The sequence below is a fragment of the Patiria miniata genome, unplaced genomic scaffold (assembly GCF_015706575.1).
Source record: "Patiria miniata isolate m_02_andy unplaced genomic scaffold, ASM1570657v1 HiC_scaffold_28, whole genome shotgun sequence".
Lineage (NCBI taxonomy): Eukaryota > Metazoa > Echinodermata > Asteroidea > Valvatida > Asterinidae > Patiria > Patiria miniata.
The window spans coordinates 8,346,147-8,368,816 of record NW_024037067.1 but is presented as its reverse complement, the minus strand read 5'-3'; the positions used below and the strand labels follow the sequence as shown (position 1 = coordinate 8,368,816).

Here is a 22,670-nt window from a genome sequence, read left to right as displayed (position 1 = left end):
TGAATAAAAAAACCTGGTTTAAAAGCGTTCACGTAAGTGGGCCATATAATGGTTAATGTGGGCCAAAAAAACCTGCAAAAGATGATTAAAATGTTTGGGTTGCCAGGCGGCGAATTTGTTTTCCCCAAACAACATAAGCAAATAGGGTGTACGCTATGAGGTTTTGGACTTTATTTTTTCTAAAAAATAGAAAACATAAAAAAAAGAAGAAGAATTCGAACCTAATGAAATTCGGACTGTATTTCTCTTTTACCAAAAAAAAAAAAAGGCGCAAATTAGAAAAAAAACCCAAAGCATTTGAAAAATGTGGTTTTGAACTCAACACCCTCCGATCTCAAAACCATTGCATTATCCAGCTGAGCTATCGGAGAGCTCGTCAATAAACCGTAATTCAAGGCATTAGGCCTGTATACCTGCGTTAGTATAATAAAAGTATCGTAGAGGGCGCTCAACAACCATCCATACGATGTTGTTTGGGAAAAAATAGTTCCGCTGCATGACGTCACAGGTAACAAGGTCTATACCATGATTAATTTTGTTAGCCCAATGGAATTATGTCGTTATATGAAAGTTATTTCATCCACAATTTGACGGGGGGGGGGGGCTGTAAAATCTTCGTCCATATTGTTGTTCTCTTAAAAATTGTGATCATGACATGAGCAAAAAAAGTACAAGTTTTCTTAATAAAAAGACAAAGGCACAATAACCACACATAAATAAACCTGAATCGTAATGACGTCACGCTCTCTTATGGGAGCTTTACGGCTCTCGTCACAGTCTTGGTTCCAAGACCTTCGTTGAATATTTTTTCTCCGCGCGAAAATTATATTGCACTACAGGCCCGCGATGAAAAACTGTTATCGATTCTGCAATGTATTCGATTCTTATTCACTGTGTTTATTCAACGAGTATCGATTCTACCGCGAACGATTCTGTACTTCTGTAATGTACCGCGTATATCGTCCGCGATCAGCTAGCGCGCGTCTGAGAGCGCTCTGTGGTCCTGTGAAGTGCGCCCTCTGTTGATTGAAAACAATTGTTTTACAAAAGTATTCATTAGTAGTATGTGATAACACACGTACACAAACGCAGATAGTAACGTCTTGGAACCAAAACTACTCTCGTCCCGGGTAAAGCGTGACGTCATTTTGATTAAGTTCATAAATACTTAAAACAGTTTACCTATTTCTATTGGTCGAGAGCCCGTCACGTGGTCGGTTTTAAACGGTCTTATACGCTATCCAGTGTTACATGAAATATTGACTCCGATGAAATCCAGTGCATTTTACCGTATAATTGGTTGAACGTTCGCAATCCTCACGTAGGCATGCACAACACTACAAGTGAGTCAGTATTTCGTAGTCCTAAATTCATAATACACCGTCACAGTTGCGTTCTGCGCCACTCACGCAGTACGCGTGACGCACGCGCCAATCTCCATAGTTGATTACCACTTTTTGTGAGAGGGACATTCCATAATAGAGATAGAGGGGTGTTTCGAAAGTCAGGACGTAAAATTGTTGAACAAAATAGTTAAAAGTTTTGATATTTTGACCGAAAAGGTATTTATGAATGGGAATAAATATGTGCTTGGCCGGTAAAGACCGGTTGGAGTCTGGATGAATTATATCCTCGCCTTCTGCTCGGGTAATTATCAGCATCCAAATTCCTACCGGTGTAATTGACCAGATAGTGTTTAAAACCGGCCAAGCACACATTTATTCCCTTATTTAAAGTTACGATAATGCAGAGAGGGGATGTTACCCGCTTTTCAATAGTGGCACTTTAAGGAGCTATTTTAGAAATTCAAACATCACTCAAATATATCAGGCTAATGTGGGATAATTCCTGAGGCTGGGGCATAAAATCTCGTCGCACAATAGAGGTACAAGGTGGAGGGCGGAGTTGCCCCGCCTACTTAATATGAACAGATGTACCTGATATGAACTATATCTTGATTTCTTTCATGCTTTATATAATGGGTTGATATCGGCCAAGTTGGGGTGCGCATTTACCGTACGGGAACCGGGTACCCGATTAAAAAAATAACACCGGTACCCGAGTACCTGTTCAAGAAACCCAGCCCCCCAAAATACAAATCTCTGAAGTTGCTGATCAGATTGTGCATAAAACGGTCCACACGATAATACTACTACATCGGTGCGTTGATGCAGTTCTAAACACGTGTGTATACATTGAGCTTTATAGCTTTATGGTGAAACTGAAGCTTTCTCGAGCATCATAAACGTGAAAAATCTGTTCTGTTTTTGCATGTAGCAAGGTTTTTATTTGAAAATTCCCCGCAAACGACATTCATAACCTTTCTTTTTTCATTGTGTGAGAAGTTTACTAAAAGCAATTTTTAAGGTTGGTTACCGGTACCCGATCCCATAATCTGGAACCGTTTCATGACGTCAGCGGTCGGGTACTCATCAGGTACCAGGCTCCGATGCACAGCCCTACGACCAGGAGATATACCTATGACAAAGCTTCCTTTATGCAGTGTCATCCGAAATTGCATCAAGTAATAGAAACCTATAGTGAATATAACTTTTGATTTTGTCTTTCACTTCCTAAAACGTCACAGGTTCAGAACGCGAGAAAAAAACTGCACAAGGAAATATAATTAAATAAACAAAACATTTCGGGAACAGTATGTTGGCGTGATAAACATTAGTAAGTTTTATTTTTAGCTAACTGCAACATGAAAGGGGAAGAATTCCCGATTATTTATTTTCACTTCGGACACATTTTGTTACTGCATACATTACTGCTTCTTAAAATTCCCTTGTGCGATGGTTTTCGGTTCGCATTCCTATACGTCAGCTCAAAACAGTTTCAATCTCTAAACTATATAAGAATCTGCCAGGTAGCTTGATATCCAAGTGTTCCTGCATCTAAAGTCATCATGGCAACGGAGGTTTCTGAGGCAAGCGAGTACCGCACCTTATTGCTTCCCCCAAGCAAGCATGGTCGTATTCCGAGTTTCAACTGCTATTACTCGACCCCAATAGCGAGTTCCTCTCAGTCACAGACCGGAGAAACTTCTCCCAGGGTCCTCGCACGCAAAATCTGGCCCTGGACCTTCTGGTTGCTACTGAAGTTCATCGGGCTGTACAACTACCGCCGGATTGTGACCCAGCGGCGGTGCGACCTGTGCCGTCTTGCCGTTCTCCAGCGCCGATACCGGGAAAGGGGTGAAGAGGAGAGGAGTGGGTGGCTGTACCCGGGTGCGGTAGACGAGCAGACGGACGAAACCGAAGCAGAAAAGGAGGTACCGATGATCTGCGTGCTGGATGCTGACATCAACCCGGCGAAAGGTGGCACGGGAGCCGGAGATGCTGAGACGACCGATGGCTGCCAAGTGTGCCGTAGCATGTGGTGGGATTCAGGGGGTCTCTGTCGGCCGTACTCGGAGACAGATATCGGTAGGTGTATTTTCTTCCAATGTGAAATACAAAGTTAATTTTGTTTCGCAAAAAAATAGGTTCCCAGGGTAGCGTTTCTAGTTTCGAGAAGGTGTGCTCTATTAATGTTCAAGGATTACAACGAACTTGACAAATAACATAAGCCTATCGGTAATTACACTTGATTAACACACCAAAGAACAGTTTGGAACTCGTTATCACTCGGAAACCATCGATTTAATTCTGAAAATAATAGGGAAAAATGTATCGTATCTGAGATTGCTCCAAACACAAGGGTTCATGCAAATTAAGACACAGCATAATGAAGAGTCATTGTGGCAATGATGCAATTTCTGAACTTAGGAGGAAATCGTAGTCGATGTACAACCATGACGAAATACCATTTTTGTTGTTGTCAAAGTATTATTTGTGGATACATCTTGTTAATTTCCAATAGCTTCTTTACTCACATATGCAATGGTATGGCCAACTGAGCAGCCATAATTATGGTTGCGAACACAAAGCGTCATGCCGTTGTTAGGCAAAGCTAATCCGATACGGAGCAGTGAAATTCATGCACCCCCAAAAACATGGCATTTGGAACGTTGTGTTTCTCAAAAAAATATGCTCAGTATGACTGAAATGTTAAAATATAACAGAAGAAAAGATTCTAAACTTCATGTCAGTGAAAAATTCGCCGTCATCGATGCCAAAACGTCAATACTGGTTACTGGTAAAGCTGACCTTCAAATCTTGAAGAAATCGTTCGAAAACGTCCCCAAATCTATGTATTTATATCAGTTTCTAGGAATTTACGGAAGTTGTTATTTCACGAGTAGTTGGACACGCACATCATATATTCCAAATTTCAGCTTAATCTGTTTTTGCTAACACTTGTGTTACATATTGAATCATCTCTAAGGAAAATGTCGGTGACGAATTCTAAACATCATGTCAGTGAAAAAAATCGCCGTCATCGATGCCGAAACGTCAATACTGGTTACTGGTAAAGCTGACCTTCAAATCTGGAAGAAATCGTTCGAAAACGTCCCCAAATCTATGTATATATATCAGTTTCTAGGAATTTACGGAAGTTGTTATTTCACGAGTAGTTGGACACGCATATCATATATTCCGAATTTCAGCTTAATCTGTTTTTGCTAACACTTGTGTTACATATTGAATCATCTCTAAGGAAAATTTCGGTGACGAATTTTAGCGACCAAACCCACGTGTATGGTTTTCCTATAGCACAGTAGACGCTACGGTTGACCGATTTCGGCCTGGCCACACAATGGACAATCGCATATTAGCATATTCATTAGCGTCACTCGGCGTAATTGGCGTGGGTCTCGGTATATCGACCAATGGAAGCCGGCAAAAAGGGTGATATTTATCAATTAATAACTCGTGAAGGAGGCTTTAACGCAAATGTTTACTGCACACCATAATGGATAAGAACCTTATTAATATTTGTGAGGCTTGAAAAGATTTACAGACATTGATAACGCCCGTGTTACAACTTTCAAATATGCACGTAGCCAGGCCTATTTTTCCAATTTCAATGAAAAGTAACGAACATATCATAACAATTTGAGCACATAATTGGATCATTATAGGGGAAATAAACCCTGAAAGTTGCATGAAGATACGGTCTTCCAAACGGGAAAAATTAATTTTCAAAGATTTCGCCCGCCAACGTGAACATGTGCGTGTACATGTAGTTTCATTCAAAATAAAGTGTTACGTAACCTTTAATATTCTTTATATTTTCAAATATTATAAAATGCTGTCATACTGTTATGGTACTCTCAACAGGTGTTTGTGAGTGGAACCATCGTGGCAGCACTGTACTCTCAGTCATCTGGTCCCTGGTCCTGTTTGCGTTCACACTGTTCGAAATGTCCCTTAAGATCGAGTATCTGGGAGGCAAGAAGCGGGACCTCGTTCCCTTCATCAGCTACGCCACGCACATCTTCTTCAACATGTCCATACCTGCTCTGATTCTCCTGACCAATTTCCGCCACATGCAGATGGACCGTCGCAGGCTGCGGAGGGTTCACGGTTTCCGCTGGTGGAAGGCACTTAGCATCAGATACATCGTTAGACGCGTGCAGCACTTGGAGATGGGATATCAGCTTCCCTGTCGAGGCTTTCTGACCGTGTGTCTGAGTTGGCCTCTCTTCAATGGGATGTACAGCTTGATCTTCTATGTCACCATGGGTGGTTCACTCTGGCAAGCGAAGCTGTCTCTTGTCTTCAGTGTCGTTTGTATGATAGTATGGGGCGCCTTCTGCTACCTCGTGCTGCTGCTGAGGTTGGCTTTCCTTCAGCAGCAACGTCTGGAGCTGGGGTTTCTCTGGAAGCATGTGGGTGAGGTAGATATCTGTAGGCGACAGCTGGCCATGTACGCCGAGGATCTGGGAAGCATGAGGAGGCTTGTATCCATCTGGATCATCATGGTTGCTGCCATCTCATCCTGGGCCTTCTCCTCGCTGCTCTATTGGGAATACATGGTCATCAGCGGCGGTTTCAAGGTCAAGCACGATTACTTTGTGGCGTTCAACATCAACATCTGGTCCACGAATACCATGTTCCTTGCTCTGCCTCTGTTGGCTGTCGGCGGTGTGGATCTGAAGGGGACGTGGTCTCAGTTCAAGCAGAGCATCAGTCAGATGAGGTGCGAGTCTCACGATGTCTTCTGGGACAAGATTCTTGCCTTCTGCGAGGAGCAGTCTCCGGTCACCAGGGTGAAAATGCTCACGCTGATGTTCTCTGCTTTGGGTCTGTTTCTTGGTTTGCACCTATCTATGGAGGATCAGGATGTGTACATGCCAACTCAGGAAACTTACTTCCTCACACCACTGGACAATGCATCCTATTTTACTCACTCATAAATCTGCGTACTAATAAAGTCACAAAAGCCTCTAAGTGTTATTTTTACGCCTTGTAGAACTTTAAAGGCATACAACATTTTTTATTGGACAATTTTACAACGCGTTTGAGAAGTAAAACGCGCGCTTCCCCCAACTTGTTGACTTACAGTATAACAACTTGTTTCACTCAAAAACCAACTTATTTTTTTGAGAATTGCAAATTTACTAGTCCCTCGGCGCCAGCTGATTTTGAGTATTCCCCCCTTCGCTTCCTATTCTGAGAATTACCCATTATCCACGGAGCCAAGTCCTGTATAACGTTTGATATGTCTAAACATGCAGATTTATGCAAGCCGCGCGCCAGCCAATCGGAGTTGACTTTACTAAATCGTGACGTCATTTCATTCCCAAATCAAGACTAAATGGTTTGATTGGTCAATTAGAATGAAGTGTTTTGCATACAACAACATTATGATGCATATCGCGTTAGCACTGATACAGAGCGCGTGACACATTTTTGTATCCATTGTCTATCACGCGCAACAGGTGAATGACCGAAGACCCCCGATTGGTCAAAATCTAGAGGTCCAGAGGCGGTTGTCTTGCCTAATTAATCAGCGAATCTGCTGGCATACACCATGACATTCGCCATGGTCTATTACATAGTCTATTCGCTTCCCGTCCTAGTGCAAAATGTTGCTCATCGACGGGACCCCTAATTTTTTAGTTCTGCTCTACAATTACCATAATATAAATAACATGTCACAGCAAACAATATCAGCATAATAACTTAACATCAAATCTACCACACTTCGTGTTTGACAGCTAAGCATTTGATGATAGTGAAACTGATTACTTCTATAGTATAATGTCAATAATTGTTTTCCTTTGTGTGGCTTTTAACTATCAACACTGTTCCTTGAACATGCACAGATCACATCGTAATCGCGATATTTGCTTTTACATCAGTTCAGTAATATGCTAGAAAAAATGTTAAGGTACTACTGTAACATAATGTAGAATTGACATGAAGACTATTTTGATATTTTATCCTACATAGATCTATATATATATATTAGCTTTAGTATTGCTTATCAGATGTTTCGCTCGTACCCCCACCCTGCAAACAGGGCGCTAGGAAGGGCTGATAAGTTTCACAGAATCTTGTGAAGGAAGTGGGGACGGAACTCTGGGTAACTTATCATGACCCATATAAAGACATCCAGTTGCAGCTATTTAAGTCCGCTGTTAGCTAATGCACGCAAATGCCATCCGAAAACTTTCTCATAGAAATGCATACATTCCATATCAGATGTGATTTTTTTCTTTGCGGACCATGTGGACAAATTTGAGCGTCGCATCGTGAATTCGAAACGGAGCCTGAGCAAATGACGGGAATTGAAAATTCACGAAACAGATCAGTTTTACAGATTTTCCAAGATTATTACGCTTTTCAATGAAAAATAAGCATTTACGAGGGAGAATAAAAGGAGTAGTGACTCGGTCTTAACGGCCGTTTGAACTTTGCAGGGTCGTGGCCGTGATGACTTGCAGGTCAGAGGTCACGCAAAATCTATCCAATCAGAGCTTAAATTCATGAGCTCTTCCCGCGTCCTGTTTGCAGGGTAGGGGGCTACGAGCGAAATAAGATGTTTCTGTTCAGTCTTCCCTTGACGAGAGACCACTCATGTGGGCCCACTACCGTAAAAATAAAAAATACACAGGTATGGCTTTTGCCGTCGGGGGCCAATTGCTCGCCAAGGGGGGCACGGCCCCACCAGCCCCCCCCCCCGTTCTCTTGACGATGGGCAAAAAAACTGCGAAAGATGATTAAATGTTTGGGTTGCCAGGCGGCGAATTTGTTTTCCCCAAACTACTTAAGCAAATAGGGTATACGCTATGAGGTTTTGGACTTAACTTCCCTAAAAAAATTAGAAAAACATATATAAAGGAAAAACAAAAGAATTCGAACCTAATGATATTCGGATTGCATCTCCCTTTTACCAACCCCCCCCCCTCCGCAAATTAGAAAAAAATCCGAAACATTTGAAAAATGAACTGATGTACCTTTATGAACTATATCTTGATTTCTTTCATGCTTTGAATGGTTGATGTCGTCCAAGTAGGGGTGCGCATTTACCGTACGGGAACCGGGTACCCGATTAAATAACAAAAAAACACGGGTACCCGGCGAGTACCGGTCAAGAAACCCAGTCCAAAAAAATACAAATCCCGGAAGTTGCTGTTCAGATTATGCATAAAGGTCCACACGATGATAGTACTACATCGGTGGTTCAATGCAGCTCTAAACATCGAGAAAGTGTGTGTACCTTGAGCTTTAATTATAGCTTTCCTCGAGCATCATACGCGTGAAATCTGCTCTGTTTTTGCATATAGCAAGGTTTTCATTTTGAACATGCCCCATACACGACATTCATAACCTTTCTTTTTTGACGGTGCGAGAAGTTACTAAAAGCAATTTGGAACCGGTTCATGGCATCAGCGGTCGGGTACTCAGGTACCTGGCTCCGATGCACAGCCCTACGGCCAAGAGATATAATTATAACAACTAATAGACAATTAGCCTAATATATTATATGCAATCAATTCAGAATAGCGTTCACAATGGGCCGGATTCATCCCATTTATTGGCGTTCCGGAGTAATCCTGTTTTCAAACTCTTTGTGTCAAGTTGAGAATTATATGTAATTTACAAAACATAGTCAATGAGTCAGTCAGTGAGTCAGTCGGGCGCAAAGACGACTTTACCGGGTGAGTCCAACCCCCCCCCCAATAAAAAATGGCAGGATTAGTTTCTTAAAAAAGTTCTGCGTGAAGCACTATAAAAATCTAGGATATGAAAGCCCAATTAATAAGCTTTCTTTTAGTAGAAGGATCATTCCAATTCACTCATGTGTTTTTCAAGTTACGGGGTTTTGAACACAACTGCACCGTTTTTAAGTTCTGTCCACGGATCACAAAAAAAGATAAGGTTTGTGTTCTTTCAGCAACGTTTTCTGAAATAACACTTACTCTTTTTTTGTGATCCGTGGACAGAACCTTAAAACGGTGGTTGTGTTTAAAACTCCGTAACTTGAAAATCACATGAGTGATTTGAATGATTTTTCTACTAAAAGAAAGCTTATTACTTGGGCTTTCTTGTGCTAAATTTTGATAGTGGTACATGAACAACTTCATCAAAGAATTGGTCCTACCATTTGGGTTTCCTTTATTTTTTACTCACCCTGTAGACTGGCCCTGTACACCAGCAAGAATTATGGGTTGTGGGACATATAATTGTTTTCTATGGTGATAATTGTTTTCTATTGTGATTGTTTCATCCGAAATTGCACCAAGTAATAAAACCTAGTGAATATAACTTTTGATTTTTTTTGTCTTTCAGTTCACTAAAAAGTTACAGGATATATTATTAAATAAACAAAACATTTCGGGAAATATTGGCGTGATGAACATTAATAAGATTTTATTTTTAGCTAATAACAACATCGGTACGAAAGGGGAAAATTCCCGATTATTATTTTATTTTCCTTTCGGACACGACACCAACGCTTTCGGTTACTGCATACATACTGCTTCTTAAAGTTCCCTTTTGCGAGGGTTGTCGGTTCGCATTCCTATACGTCAGCTCAATAACAGTTTCAATCTCTAAACTATATAAGAATCTGCCAGGTAGCTTGATATCCAAGTGTTCCTGTATCTAAAGGTAGCTCATCATGACGACGGAGGTTTCTGAGGCAAGCGAGTACCGCACCTTATTACTTCCCCCAAGCAAGCATGGCGGTATTCAGAGTTTCAACTGCTATTACTCGACCCCAATAGCGAGTTCCTCTCAGTCACAGACAGGAGAAACTTCTCCCAGGGTCCTCGCACGCAAAATCTGGCCCTGGACCTTCTGGTTGCTACTGAAGTTCATCGGGCTGTACAACTACCGCCGGATTGTGACCCAGCGGCGGTGCGACCTGTGCCGTCTGGCCGTTCTCCAGCGCCGATACCGGGAGAGGGGTGAAGAGGAGAGGAGTGGGTGGCTGTACCCGGGTGTGGTAGACGAGCAGACGGACGAAACCGAAGCAGAAAAGGAGGTACCGATGATCTGCGTGCTGGATGCTGACATCAACCCGGCGAAAGGTGGCACGGGAGCCGGAGATGCTGAGACGACCGATGGCTGCCAAGTGTGCCGTAGCATGTGGTGGGATTCAGGGGGTCTCTGTCGGCCGTACTCGGAGACAGATATCGGTAGGTGTATTTTCTTCCAATGTGAAATACAAAGTTAATTTTGTTTCGCAAAAAATAGGTTCCCAGGGTAGCGTTTCTAGTTTCAAGGATTACAACGAAGTTGACAAATAGCATAGGCCTATCGGTAATTACACTTAATTAACACACCAAAGAACAGTTTGGACCTCGAAATTACTTGGAAACCATCGATTTATTTCTGAAAATTATAAATACATGAATCATGCAAATTAAGACACAGCATAATGAAGAGTCATTGTGGCAATGATGCAATATCTGAACTTCGGAGGAAATCGTAGTCGATGTACAACCATGACGAAATACCTTTATTGTAGTTGTCAAAGTATTATTTGTGGATACATCTTGTTAATTTCCAATAGCTTCTTTACTCACATATGCAATGGTATGGCCAACTGAGCAGCCATAATTATGGTTGCGAACACAAAGCGTCATGCCGTTGTTAGGCAAAGCTAATCCGATAAGAAGCAATTCATGCACCCTCCAAAACATGGCCTTTTAAATGGTGTGTTTCTCAAAAAAATATGCTCAGTATGATTGAAATGTTAAAATATACCAGAAGAAAAAATTCTAAACATCATGTCAGTGAAAAGAATCGCCGTCATCGATGCCGAAACGTCAATACTGGTTACTGGTAAAGCTGACACTACAAATCTGGAAGAAATCGTTCGAAAACGTCCCCAAATCTATGTATATATATCAGTTTCTAGGAATTTACGGAAGTTGTTATTTCACGAGTAGTTGGACACGCACATCATATATTCCGAATTTCAGCTTAATCTGTTTTTGCTAACACTTGTGTTACATATTGAATCATCTCTAAGGAAAATGTCCGTGACGAATTCTAAACATCATGTCAGTGAAAAAAATCGCCGTCATCGATGCCAAAACGTCAATACTGGTTACTGGTAAAGCTGACCTTCAAATCTGGAAGAAATCGTTCGAAAACGTCCCCAAATCTATGTATATATATCAGTTTCTAGGAATTTACGGAAGTTGTTATTTCACGAGTAGTTGGACACGCACATCATATATTCCGAATTTCAGCTTAATCTGTTTTTGCTAACACTTGTGTTACATATTGAATCATCTCTAAGGAAAATGTCGGTGACGAATTTTAGGGTGCAGACCAGTATGCGATTTGCATGCCCTCAAAATCTTCGGTATTTGAGCATGCTGTGGGCCATGAACTTGAGGGTTTGTAAAAAATATGGGTGGAAGCCGTGCACAGGACTGGGAGCTTGCAGTTCTGTGTAAATTGGATGTAATTTGGACCCTAAAAGCGCTCTATTTTGCAATGGAGTGTAGGCATCGTTTTTCAAAATGGCGATGGGCTTCAGGACTATTTTCAGGGGTGATCATCTTCAGGTTGAAATTTCTCCTAAAAGTCATTAGTTGACCCCCCGTAAATTGAACAGAAAATGAAAGATGATGAAATAAGCTTTAATTTGATGTGTGTCTCAAACACCTTGGAGAGTTGTGAGTATTTTCCCCGAATTTTTGAAGTGGGAGCATTTACCATTGGGGTCTATGGAAGTTTATTTACTGGTCTGCTACCTGTAGCGACCAAACCCACGTGTATGGTTTTCCTATATAGCACAGTAGACGCTACGGTTGACCGATTTCGGCCCGGCCACACAATGGACAATCGCTATTAGCATATTCATTAGCGTCACTCGGCGTTACTTGGCGTGGGTCTCGGTATCGACCAATGGAAGCAGGCAAAAGGGTGATATTTATATCAATTAATAACTCGTGAAGGAGGCTTTTACGCAAATGTTTACTGCACGCCGTAATAGATAGGAACCTTGTTAATATTTGTGAGGCTTGAAAAGATTTACAGACATTGCCAACGCCAGTGTTTAAACAGCTTTCAAATATGCACGTAGGCAGGCCTATTTTTCCAATTTCAACGAAAAGTAAAGAACATATCCCAACGATTTGAGCACATAATTGGATCATTATAAGGGAAATAAACCCTGAAAGTTGCATGAAGATACGGTTTTCCAAACGGAAGAAATTAATTTTCAAAGATTTCGCCCGCCAACGTGAACATGTGCGTGTACATGTAGTTTCATTCACAATAAAGTGTTACGTTACCTTTAATATTCTTTATATTTTCAAATATTATAAAATGCTGTCATACTGTTATGGTACTCTCAACAGGTGTTTGTGAGTGGAACCATCGTGGCAGCACTGTACTCTCAGTCATCTGGTCCCTGGTCCTGTTTGCGTTCACACTGTTCGAAATGTCCCTTAAGATCGAGTATCTGGGAGGCAAGAAGCGGGACCTCGTTCCCTTCATCAGCTACGCCACGCACATCTTCTTCAACATGTCCATACCTGCTCTGATTCTCCTGACCAATTTCCGCCACATGCAGATGGACCGTCGCAGGCTGCGGAGGGTTCACGGTTTCCGCTGGTGGAAGGCACTGAGCATCAGATACATCGTCAGACGCGTGCAGCACTTGGAGATGGGATATCAGCTTCCCTGTCGAGGCTTTCTGACCGTGTGTCTGGGTTGGCCTCTCTTCAATGGGATGTACAGCTTGATCTTCTATGTCACCATGAGTGGTTCACTCTGGCAAGCGAAGCTGTCTCTTGTCTTCAGTGTCGTGTGTATGATAGTATGGGGCGCCTTCTGCTACCTCGTGCTGCTGCTGAGGTTGGCTTTCCTTCAGCAGCAACGTCTGGAGCTGGGGTTTCTCTGGAAGCATGTGGGTGAGGTAGATATCTGTAGGCGACGTCTGGCCATGTACGCCGAGGATCTGGGCAGCATGAGGAGGCTTGTATCCATCTGGATCATCATGGTTGCTGCCATCTCATCCTGGGCCTTCTCCTCGCTGCTCTATTGGGAATACCTCGCCATCAGCGGTGGTGTCAAAGTCAAGCACGATTACTTTGTGGCGTTCAACATCAACATCTGGTCCACGAATACCATGTTCCTTGCTCTACCTCTGTTGGCTGTCGGCGGTGTGGATCTGAAGGGGACGTGGTCTCAGTTCAAGCAGAGCATCAGTCAGATGAGGTGCGAGACTCACGATGTCTTCTGGGACAAGATTCTTGCCTTCTGCGAGGAGCAGTCTCCGGTCACCAGGGTGAAAATGCTCACGCTGATGTTCTCTGCTTTGGGTCTGTTTCTTGGTTTGCACCTGTCTATGGAGAATCAGGATGTGTACATGCCAACTCAGGAAACTTACCTCCTAACACCACCGGATAACGCATCCTATTTTACTCACTCATAAATCTGGGTACTAATATTAAGTCACATAAGCCTTAAAGTGTCATTTTTACGCCTTGTAGAACTTTAAAGGCATACATCATTTCTTTTATTGGACAGTTTTGCAACGCGCTTGAGTAGTAACACGCGCGCTTCCCCCAACTGTTGTACTTACAGTATAACAACTTGTTTCACTCAAAAAACAACTTTTATTTTGAGAATTGCAAAAATTACTAGTCCCTCGGTGTCAGCTGATTTTGAGTATAGGCCTACCCCTTTCGCTTCCTATTCTGAGAATTACCTGTTATCCACGGAGCCAAGTTCTGTATAGCGTCTGATATGTCTAGACATGCAGATTTATGCAAGCCGCGCGCCAGCCAATCGGAGTTGACTTTACTAAATCGTGACGTCATTTCATTCCCAAATCAGGACTAAATGGTTTGATTGGTCAATTAGAATGCAGTGTTTTGCATACAACAACATCATGGTGCATATCGCGTTATCACATGATACAGAGCGCGTGACACATTTTTTTTTATCCATTGTCTATCACGCGCAACAGGTGAATGACCGAAGACCCCCGATTGGTCAAAATCTAGAGGTCCAGAGGCGGTTGTCTTGCCTAATTAATCAGCGAATCTGCTGGCATACACCATGACATTCGCCATGGTCTATTACATAGTCTATTCGCTTCCAGTCGTAGTGCAAAATGTTGCTCATCGACGGGACCCCTAATTTTGTAGCTCTGCTCTACAATAATACCATAATATAAATAACATGTCACAACAAACAATATCAGCATAATAACTTAACATCAAATCTACCACACTTCGTGTTTGACAGCTAAGCATGTGATGATAGTGAAACTGATTACTTCTGTAGTATAACGCCAATAATTGTTTTCCTTTGTGTGGCTTTTAACTATCAACATTGTTCCTGGAACATGCACAGGTCACATCGTAATCGTGACATTTGCTACATCAGTTCAGTAATATGCTAGAAAAATGTTAAGGTACTACATAATGTAGAATTGACATGAAGACTATTTTCGATATTTTCTCCTACATAGGTCTATATATATTTTAGCTTTAGTATTGCTTATCAGATGTTTCGCTCGTACCCCACCCTGCAAACAGGGTGCTGGAAAGGGCTGATGAGCTTCACAGAATCTTGTGAAGAAAGTGGGGACGGAACTCTGGGAAATTTATAATGACTTATATAAAGACATCCATTTGCAGCTGTTTAAGACCGCTGTTAGCTAATGCACGCAAATGCCATCCGAAAACTTTCCCATTGAAATGCATACATTCCATACCGGATGTGATTTTTTTCTTTGCGGACCATGTGGACAAATTTCAGCGTCGCATCGTGAATTCGAAACGGAGCCTGAGCAAATGACGGGAATTGGACATTCACGAAACAGATCAGTTTTACAGATTTTCCAACATTATTACGCTTTTCAACCAAAAAAAATAAGCATTTACGAAGGCGAATAAAGAATCAGTGAGTCGGTCTTAACGGCCGTTTAAAACTTTGCAGGGTCGTGGCCGTGATGACTTGCAGGTCACAGGTCACGCAAAATCTATCCAATCAGAGCTTAAATTCATGAGCTCTTCCCGCGTCCTGTTTGCAGGGTAGGGGGCTACGAGCGAAATAAGATGTTTCTGTTCAGTCTTCCCTTGACGAGAGACCACTCATGTGGGCCCACTACCGTAAAAATAAAAATACACATGTATGGCTTTTGCCGTCGGGGGCCAATTGCTCGCCAAGGGGGGCACGGCCCCACCAGCCCCCCCCCCCCCCGTTCTCTTGACGATGGGCAAAAAAACTGCGAAAGATGATTAAATGTTTGGGTTGCCAGGCGGCGAATTTGTTTTCCCCAAACTACTTAAGCAAATAGGGTATACGCTATGAGGTTTTGGACTTAACTTCCCTAAAAAAATTAGAAAAACATATATAAAGGAAAAACAAAAGAATTCGAACCTAATGATATTCGGATTGCATCTCCCTTTTACCAACCCCCCCCCCTCCGCAAATTAGAAAAAAATCCGAAACATTTGAAAAATGAACTGATGTACCTTTATGAACTATATCTTGATTTCTTTCATGCTTTGAATGGTTGATGTCGTCCAAGTAGGGGTGCGCATTTACCGTACGGGAACCGGGTACCCGATTAAATAACAAAAAAACACGGGTACCCGGCGAGTACCGGTCAAGAAACCCAGTCCAAAAAAATACAAATCCCGGAAGTTGCTGTTCAGATTATGCATAAAGGTCCACACGATGATAGTACTACATCGGTGGTTCAATGCAGCTCTAAACATCGAGAAAGTGTGTGTACCTTGAGCTTTAATTATAGCTTTCCTCGAGCATCATACGCGTGAAATCTGCTCTGTTTTTGCATATAGCAAGGTTTTCATTTTGAACATGCCCCATACACGACATTCATAACCTTTCTTTTTGACGGTGCGAGAAGTTACTAAAAGCAATTTGGAACCGGTTCATGGCATCAGCGGTCGGGTACTCAGGTACCTGGCTCCGAGGCACAGCCCTACGGCCAAGAGATATAATTATAACAACTAATAGACAAGCCTAATAAATTATATGCAATCAATTTAGAATTGCGTTCACAACGGGCCGGATTCAGCCAATTTATTGGCGTTCCGGAGTAATCCTGTTTTCAAACTCTTTGGGTCAAGGTGAGAATTATGTAATTTACAATATATAGTCAATGAGACAGCAAGTGAGTCAGTCGGGCGCAAAGACGACTTTACCGGGTAAGTTCCCCCCAAATGGCAGGATTATTTTCTTTATAAAGTTCTGCGTGAAGCACTATAAAAATCTAGGATATGAAAGCCCAATTAATAAGCTTTCTTTTAGTAGAAGGATCGTTCAAATCTCTCATGTGCTTTTCAAGTTACGGGGTTTTGAACACAACTGCACCATTTTTAAGTTCTGTCCACGGATCACAAAAAAAATAACACTTACTCTGTTTTTTTTGTGATCCGTGGACAGAACCTTAAAACGGTGGTTGTGTTTAAAACTCCGTAACTTGAAAATCACATGAGTGATTTGAATGATTTTTCTACTAAAAGAAAGCTTATTAAGTGGGCTTTCTTGTGCTACATTTTGATAGTAGTACATGTAGAACTTCATTAAAAAATTGGTCCTGCCATTTGGGTTTCCTTTATTTTTTACTCACCCTGTAGACTGGCCCTGTACACCAGTAAGAATTATGGGTTGTGGGACATATAATTGTTTTCTATTGTGACTTTTGTCTTAAACATTTGCATTACAACATTTGTTTAAAGCCTCCTTTATTCAGTATCATCCGAAATTGCACCAAGTAATAAAACCTAGTAAATATAACTTTTGAATTTTTTTGTCTTTCAATTCACTAAAAAGTTACAGGAATTATTATTAAATAAACAAAACATTTCGGGAAATATTGGCGTGATGAACATTAATAAGATTTTATTTTTAGCTAATAACAACATCGGTACGAAAGGGGAAGATTCCCGATTATTTACTTTCACTTCGGACACGACACCAACGCTTTCGGTTACTGCATACATACTGCTTCTTAAAGTTCCCTTTTGCGAAGTTTCAACTGCTATAATTCAGAACGCGAGAAAAAAACTGCACTAGGAAATATAATTAAATAAACAAAACATTTCGGGAACAGTATGTTGGCGTGATAATCATTAGTAAGTTTTTATTTTTAGCTAACTGCAACATCAAATGGGGAGAATTCCCAATTATTTACTTTCACTTCGGACACGACACCAACGCTTTCAGTTACTGCATACATACTGCTTCTTAAAGTTCCCTTGTGCGATGGTTTTCGGTTCGCATTCCTATACGTCAGCTCAATAACAGTTTCAATCTCTAAACTATATAAGTAGCTTGATATCCAAGTGTTCCTGCATCTTAAGGTAGCTCATCATGACGACGAAGGTTTCTGAGGCAAGCGAGTACCGCACCTTATTACTTCCCCCAAGCAAGCATGGCGGTATTCCGAGTTTCAACTGCTATTACTCGACCCCAATAGCGAGTTCCTCTCAGTCACAGACCGGAGAAACTTCTCCCAGGGTCCCCGCACGCAAAATCTGGCCCTGGTCCTTCTGGTTGCTACTGAAGTTCATCGGGCTGTACAACTACCGCCGGATTGTGGCCCAGCGGCGGTGCGACCTGTGCCGTCTGGCCGTTCTCCAGCGCCGATACCGGGAGAGGGGTGAAGAGGAGAGGAGTGGGTGGCTGTACCCGGGTGCGGTAGACGAGCAGACGGACGAAACTGAAGCAGAAAATACAGCGGAGGTACCGATGATCTGCGTGCTGGATGCTGACATCAACCCGGCGAAAGGTGGCACGGGAGCCGGAGATGCTGAGACGACCGATGGCTGCCAAGTGTGCCGTAGCATGTGGTGGGATTCAGGGGGTCTCTGTCGGCCGTACTCGGAGACAGATATCGGTAAGTGTAATTTCTTCCAATGTGAAATACAAAGTTAATTTTGTTTCGCAAAAAAATAGGTTGCCAGGGTAGCGTTTCTAGTTTCAAGGATTACAACGAAGTTGACAAATAGCATAGGCCTATCGGTAATTACACTTGATTAACACACCAAAGAACAGTTTGGACCTCGTAATTACTTGGAAACCATCGATTTATTTCTGAAAATGTGAAATACATGATTCATGTAAATTAAGACACAGCATAATGAAGAGTCATTGTGGCAATGATGCAATATCTGAACTTAGGAGGAAATCGTAGTCGATGTACAACCATGACGAAATACCATTTTTTTGTTGTCAAAGTATTATTTGTGGATACATCTTGTTAATTTCCAATAGCTTCTTTACTCGCATATGCAATGGTATGGCCAACTGAGCAGCCATAATTATGGTTGCGAACACAAAGGGTCATGCGGTTGCTAGGCAAAGCTAATCCGATACGGAGCAGTGAAATTCATGCACCCCCAAAAACATGGCATTTGGAACGTTGTGTTTCTCAAAAAAATATGCTCAGTATGATTGAAATGTTAAAATATACCAGAAGAAACAATTCTAAACATCATGTCAGTGAAAAAATCGCCGTCATCGATGCCGAAACGTCAATACTGGTTACTGGTAAAGCTGACCTTCAAATCTGGAAGAAATCGTTCGAAAACGTCCCCAAATCTATGTATTTATATCACTTTCTAGGAATTTACGGAAGTTGTTATTTCACGAGTAGTTGGACACGCACATCATATATTCCGAATTTCAGCTTAATCTGTTTTTGCTAACACTTGTGTTACATATTGAATCATCTCTAAGGAAAATGTCGGTGACGAATTTTAGCGACCAAACCCACGTGTATGGTTTTCCTATAGCACAGTAGACGCTACGGTTGACCGATTTCGGCCCGGCCACACAATGGACAATCGCATATTAGCATATTCATTAGCGTCACTCGGCGTAACTTGGCGTGGGTCTCGGTATCGACCAATGGAAGCCGGCAAAAGGGTGATATTTATATCAATTAATAACTCGTGAAGGAGGCTTTTACGCAAATGTTTACTGCACACCGTAATAGATAGGAACCTTGTCAATATTTGTGAGGCTTGAAAAGATTGACAGACATTGCCAACGCCAGTGTTACAGCTTTCAAATATGCACGCAGACAGGCCTATTTTTCCAATTTCAACGAAAAGTAAAGAACATATCACAACGATTTGAGCACATAATTGGATCATTATAAGGGAAATAAACCCTGAAAGTTGCATGAAGATACGGTCTTCCAAACGGAAGAAATTAATTTTCAAAGATTTCGCCCGCCAACGTGAACATGTGCGTGTACATGTAGTTTCATTCAAAATAAAGTGTTACGTAACCTTTAGAAATCGCCCTTCGCAACGACATGGCTGTGAGGAGGCCCGAGCATGTGCCCATGAATTTCAAGTACCTATAGGGTGTAGCTCAAAGAAGAGAAGAAAACGATATTGTTTGCTACCTCCTTGTGTGGTGTCCGGTGCCCTCTTGAGCTCCGGAGATAGAATGATAACTTCAGATACTTGTGAATATTTAATATTCTTTATATTTTCAAATATTATAAAATGCTGTCATACTGTTATGGTACTCTCAACAGGTGTTTGTGAGTGGAACCATCGTGGCAGCACTGTACTCTCAGTCATCTGGTCCCTGGTCCTGTTTGCGTTCACACTGTTCGAAATGTCCCTTAAGATCGAGTATCTGGGAGGCAAGAAGCGGGACTTCGTTCCCTTCATCAGCTATATCACGCATATCCTCTTCAACATGTCCATACCTGCTCTGATTCTCCTGACTAATTTCCGCCACATGCAGATGGACCGTCGCAGGCTGCGGAGGGTTCACGGTTTCCGCTGGTGGAAGGCACTGAGCATCAGATACATCGTCAGACGCGTGCAGCACTTGGAGTTGGGACATCAGCTTCCCTGTCGTGGCTTTCTGACCGTGTGTCTGGGTTGGCCTCTCTTCAATGGGATGTACAGCTTGATCTTCTATGTCACCATGGGTGGTTCACTCTGGCAAGCGAAGCTGTCTCTTGTCTTCTGTGTCGTGTGCATGATAGTATGGGGCACCTTCTGCTACCTCGTGCTGCTACTGAGGCTGGCTTTCCTCCAGCAGCAACGTCTGGAGCTGGGGTTTCTCTGGAAGCATGTGGGTGAGGTAGATATCTGTAGGCGACGCCTGGCCATGTACGCCGAGGATCTGGGCAGCATGAGGAGGCTTGTATCCATCTGGATCATCATGGTTGCTGCCATCTCATCCTGGGCCTTCTCCTCGCTGCTCTATTGGGAATACCTCGCCATCAGCGGTGGTGTCAAAGTCAAGCACGACTACTTTGTGGCGTTCAACATCAACATATGGTCCACGAATGCAATGTTCCTTGCTCTTCCTCTGTTGGCTGTCGGCGGTGTGGATCTGAAGGGGACGTGGTCTCAGTTCAAGCAGAGCATCAGTCAGATGAGGTGCGAGACTCACGATGCCTTCTGGGACAAGATTCTTGCCTTCTGCGAGGAGCAGTCTCCGGTCACCAAGGTGAAAATGCTCACGCTGATGTTCTCTGCTTTGGGTCTGTTTCTTGGTTTGCACCTATCTATGGAGAATCAGGATGTGTACATGCCAACTCAGGAAACTCACTTCCTAACACCACCGGATAACGCATCCTATTTTACTCACTCATAAATCTGGGTACTAATAAAGTCACATTAGCCTTAAAGTTTCATTTTTACGCCTTGTAGAACTTTAAAGGCATAGGGCTACATCATTCTTTTATTGGACAGTTTTACAACGCGTTTGAGTAGTAACACGTGCGCTTCCCCCAACTTTTGTACTTACAGTGTAACAACTTGTTTCACTCAAAAAACAACTTCTATTTTTGTGAATTGCAAAATTACTAGTCCTTCGGTGTCAGCTGATTTTGAGTATACCCCCTTCGCTTCCTATTCTGAGAATTACCCGTTATCCACGGAGCTAAGTCCTGTATAACGTCTGATATGTCTAGACATGCAGATTTATGCAAGCTGCAAAACCAATGATCTGTGAAAAAATATGATAAATTACCTGTTCGCTCAGCAGAATATAAACAGCCTTCGAATACAATTATTTTAAAGTTCATCTTTATTATCACGTCACTGACTAGTCTGGTTTCCTGTCCCCAATGTCATTCGGACTTCAAATATGGGGACATCAGGAGGCACTCTCTTGATGTATGCAAACTATTTGCATGACGTGTGATGCATAGGTCTGAATCCCGCCTCGTGAATTAAAAATCACAACGGTAATGGTTGCGCACCATCAGCCTATTGCAAAATGGGAATAGGCCGCGCCACAAATGTGCAATTTCCGAGGTGATGAGCTTCGATGTTTGCTGAATTTGAAAGTGTCTCTGGCAAATATCAATTAAGAGAGGGAAATTACTGTTCAGTATTTAAAATCCTATGCAACTGAGATGCTTCAAAGTTGCCCCCATGGAGACACTGAGGATTTTGCGTTTTTTGTGTGAGTTTGGGATAATTGTGAGTTCAATCACCGTCCATGCACAAAGCTAAGTAATCGATCCCGATATTTTTTAGGGAAGGGGGAAGGGGGAAGAGAGATGGGGGGGGGGCAGGAAATAGTCTAGTCACTGTCATAAGTATTCAAATGGATTTATAAAGGTCTTGTAGTTCTATACACCATACAGTTTTGTTGCCTTCACGTTCATTTCAGACTACGCCCGGGAAAAATTATGATAACGAAATTAAAAAAAGTTGTTTGTGTTGACAAAGCATTCAGAAGTCGGATTTACGAATTCAACTGGATGAACCAATTACGCCCTTCCATTAGGACTCTTCTGGGCTCTCGGATAACCCGGTTCACCACACCTGTTTCACTGTTCATCCATAACCCGAGCGTTGGATCTAAGTATGATATAAGGGAGGAAACGAAACAGGAACCTAAGGCTAGGCTGCCAAGATGATCCAAATGAGCCACGCACCTTTCAATACGAAGTTTCTAACCTGGATTTCGCGGACGCAACTATTTTTTTATGCAACCAAGTATAGTCAATGACTGTTATGCGCATGCGTCAGTTGGTAAGGAATTGGTCCTAGGACTTAACTTCCCTTTAAAAAAATAGACTGGCGTTGTGCATAGTGGTGTGCACGACCTGAATTCTCCATTATTTTAAAGAATTATAGACATTAAATATTTTGTATATTAATTTAGGCAAGTTTTTATCACTTTTTGAGACAATTTTTTGTAGCTTTTATATCGCAAATTGAAATATTTCAGGCCGAAATTTCTTATTAAATACCCAATTCAATCAGCCCAAAATAAATTGTGCTCCCCCCTAAAAAAATCCGACCTACCGACCCTACTTTTGAAAGACATGAGGCC

At 42.2% G+C, this 22,670-nt stretch overlaps 3 protein-coding genes across 3 annotated transcripts; all 3 read left to right on the top strand.

Moving 5' to 3' along the window:
* Nucleotides 1-2,813: 2,813 nt before the first annotated feature.
* On the top strand, nucleotides 2,814-6,617 carry LOC119734723. The gene is made up of 2 exons (XM_038208262.1): nucleotides 2,814-3,428; nucleotides 5,226-6,617. Exons 1-2 carry the CDS (start codon nucleotides 2,909-2,911, stop codon nucleotides 6,302-6,304), a joined length of 1,599 nt encoding a protein of 532 aa, XP_038064190.1. The 5' UTR covers nucleotides 2,814-2,908; the 3' UTR covers nucleotides 6,305-6,617.
* A 3,558-nt stretch (nucleotides 6,618-10,175) lies between these two features.
* LOC119734974 lies at nucleotides 10,176-13,798 on the top strand. The gene is made up of 2 exons (XM_038208638.1): nucleotides 10,176-10,537; nucleotides 12,719-13,798. The coding sequence occupies exons 1-2, from the start codon at nucleotides 10,390-10,392 to the stop codon at nucleotides 13,795-13,797; spliced, it is 1,227 nt and encodes a 408-aa protein (XP_038064566.1). The 5' UTR covers nucleotides 10,176-10,389; the 3' UTR covers nucleotide 13,798.
* A 3,919-nt stretch (nucleotides 13,799-17,717) lies between these two features.
* On the top strand, nucleotides 17,718-20,975 carry LOC119735103. Its single transcript, XM_038208804.1, has 2 exons — nucleotides 17,718-18,243; nucleotides 19,897-20,975. Exons 1-2 carry the CDS (start codon nucleotides 17,718-17,720, stop codon nucleotides 20,973-20,975), a joined length of 1,605 nt encoding a protein of 534 aa, XP_038064732.1.
* Nucleotides 20,976-22,670: the final 1,695 nt, after the last annotated feature.

Coding starts and splice junctions, on each gene's coding strand:
- LOC119734723 (XM_038208262.1), top strand. CDS start 2,909: ATGGCAACGGAGGTTTCTGAGGCAAGCGAGTACCGCACCTTATTGCTT. Junction 3,429..5,225: donor GTACTCGGAGACAGATATCG/GTAGGTGTATTT, acceptor TACTCTCAACAG/GTGTTTGTGAGTGGAACCAT.
- LOC119735103 (XM_038208804.1), top strand. CDS start 17,718: ATGACGACGAAGGTTTCTGAGGCAAGCGAGTACCGCACCTTATTACTT. Junction 18,244..19,896: donor GTACTCGGAGACAGATATCG/GTAAGTGTAATT, acceptor TACTCTCAACAG/GTGTTTGTGAGTGGAACCAT.
- LOC119734974 (XM_038208638.1), top strand. CDS start 10,390: ATGATCTGCGTGCTGGATGCTGACATCAACCCGGCGAAAGGTGGCACG. Junction 10,538..12,718: donor GTACTCGGAGACAGATATCG/GTAGGTGTATTT, acceptor TACTCTCAACAG/GTGTTTGTGAGTGGAACCAT.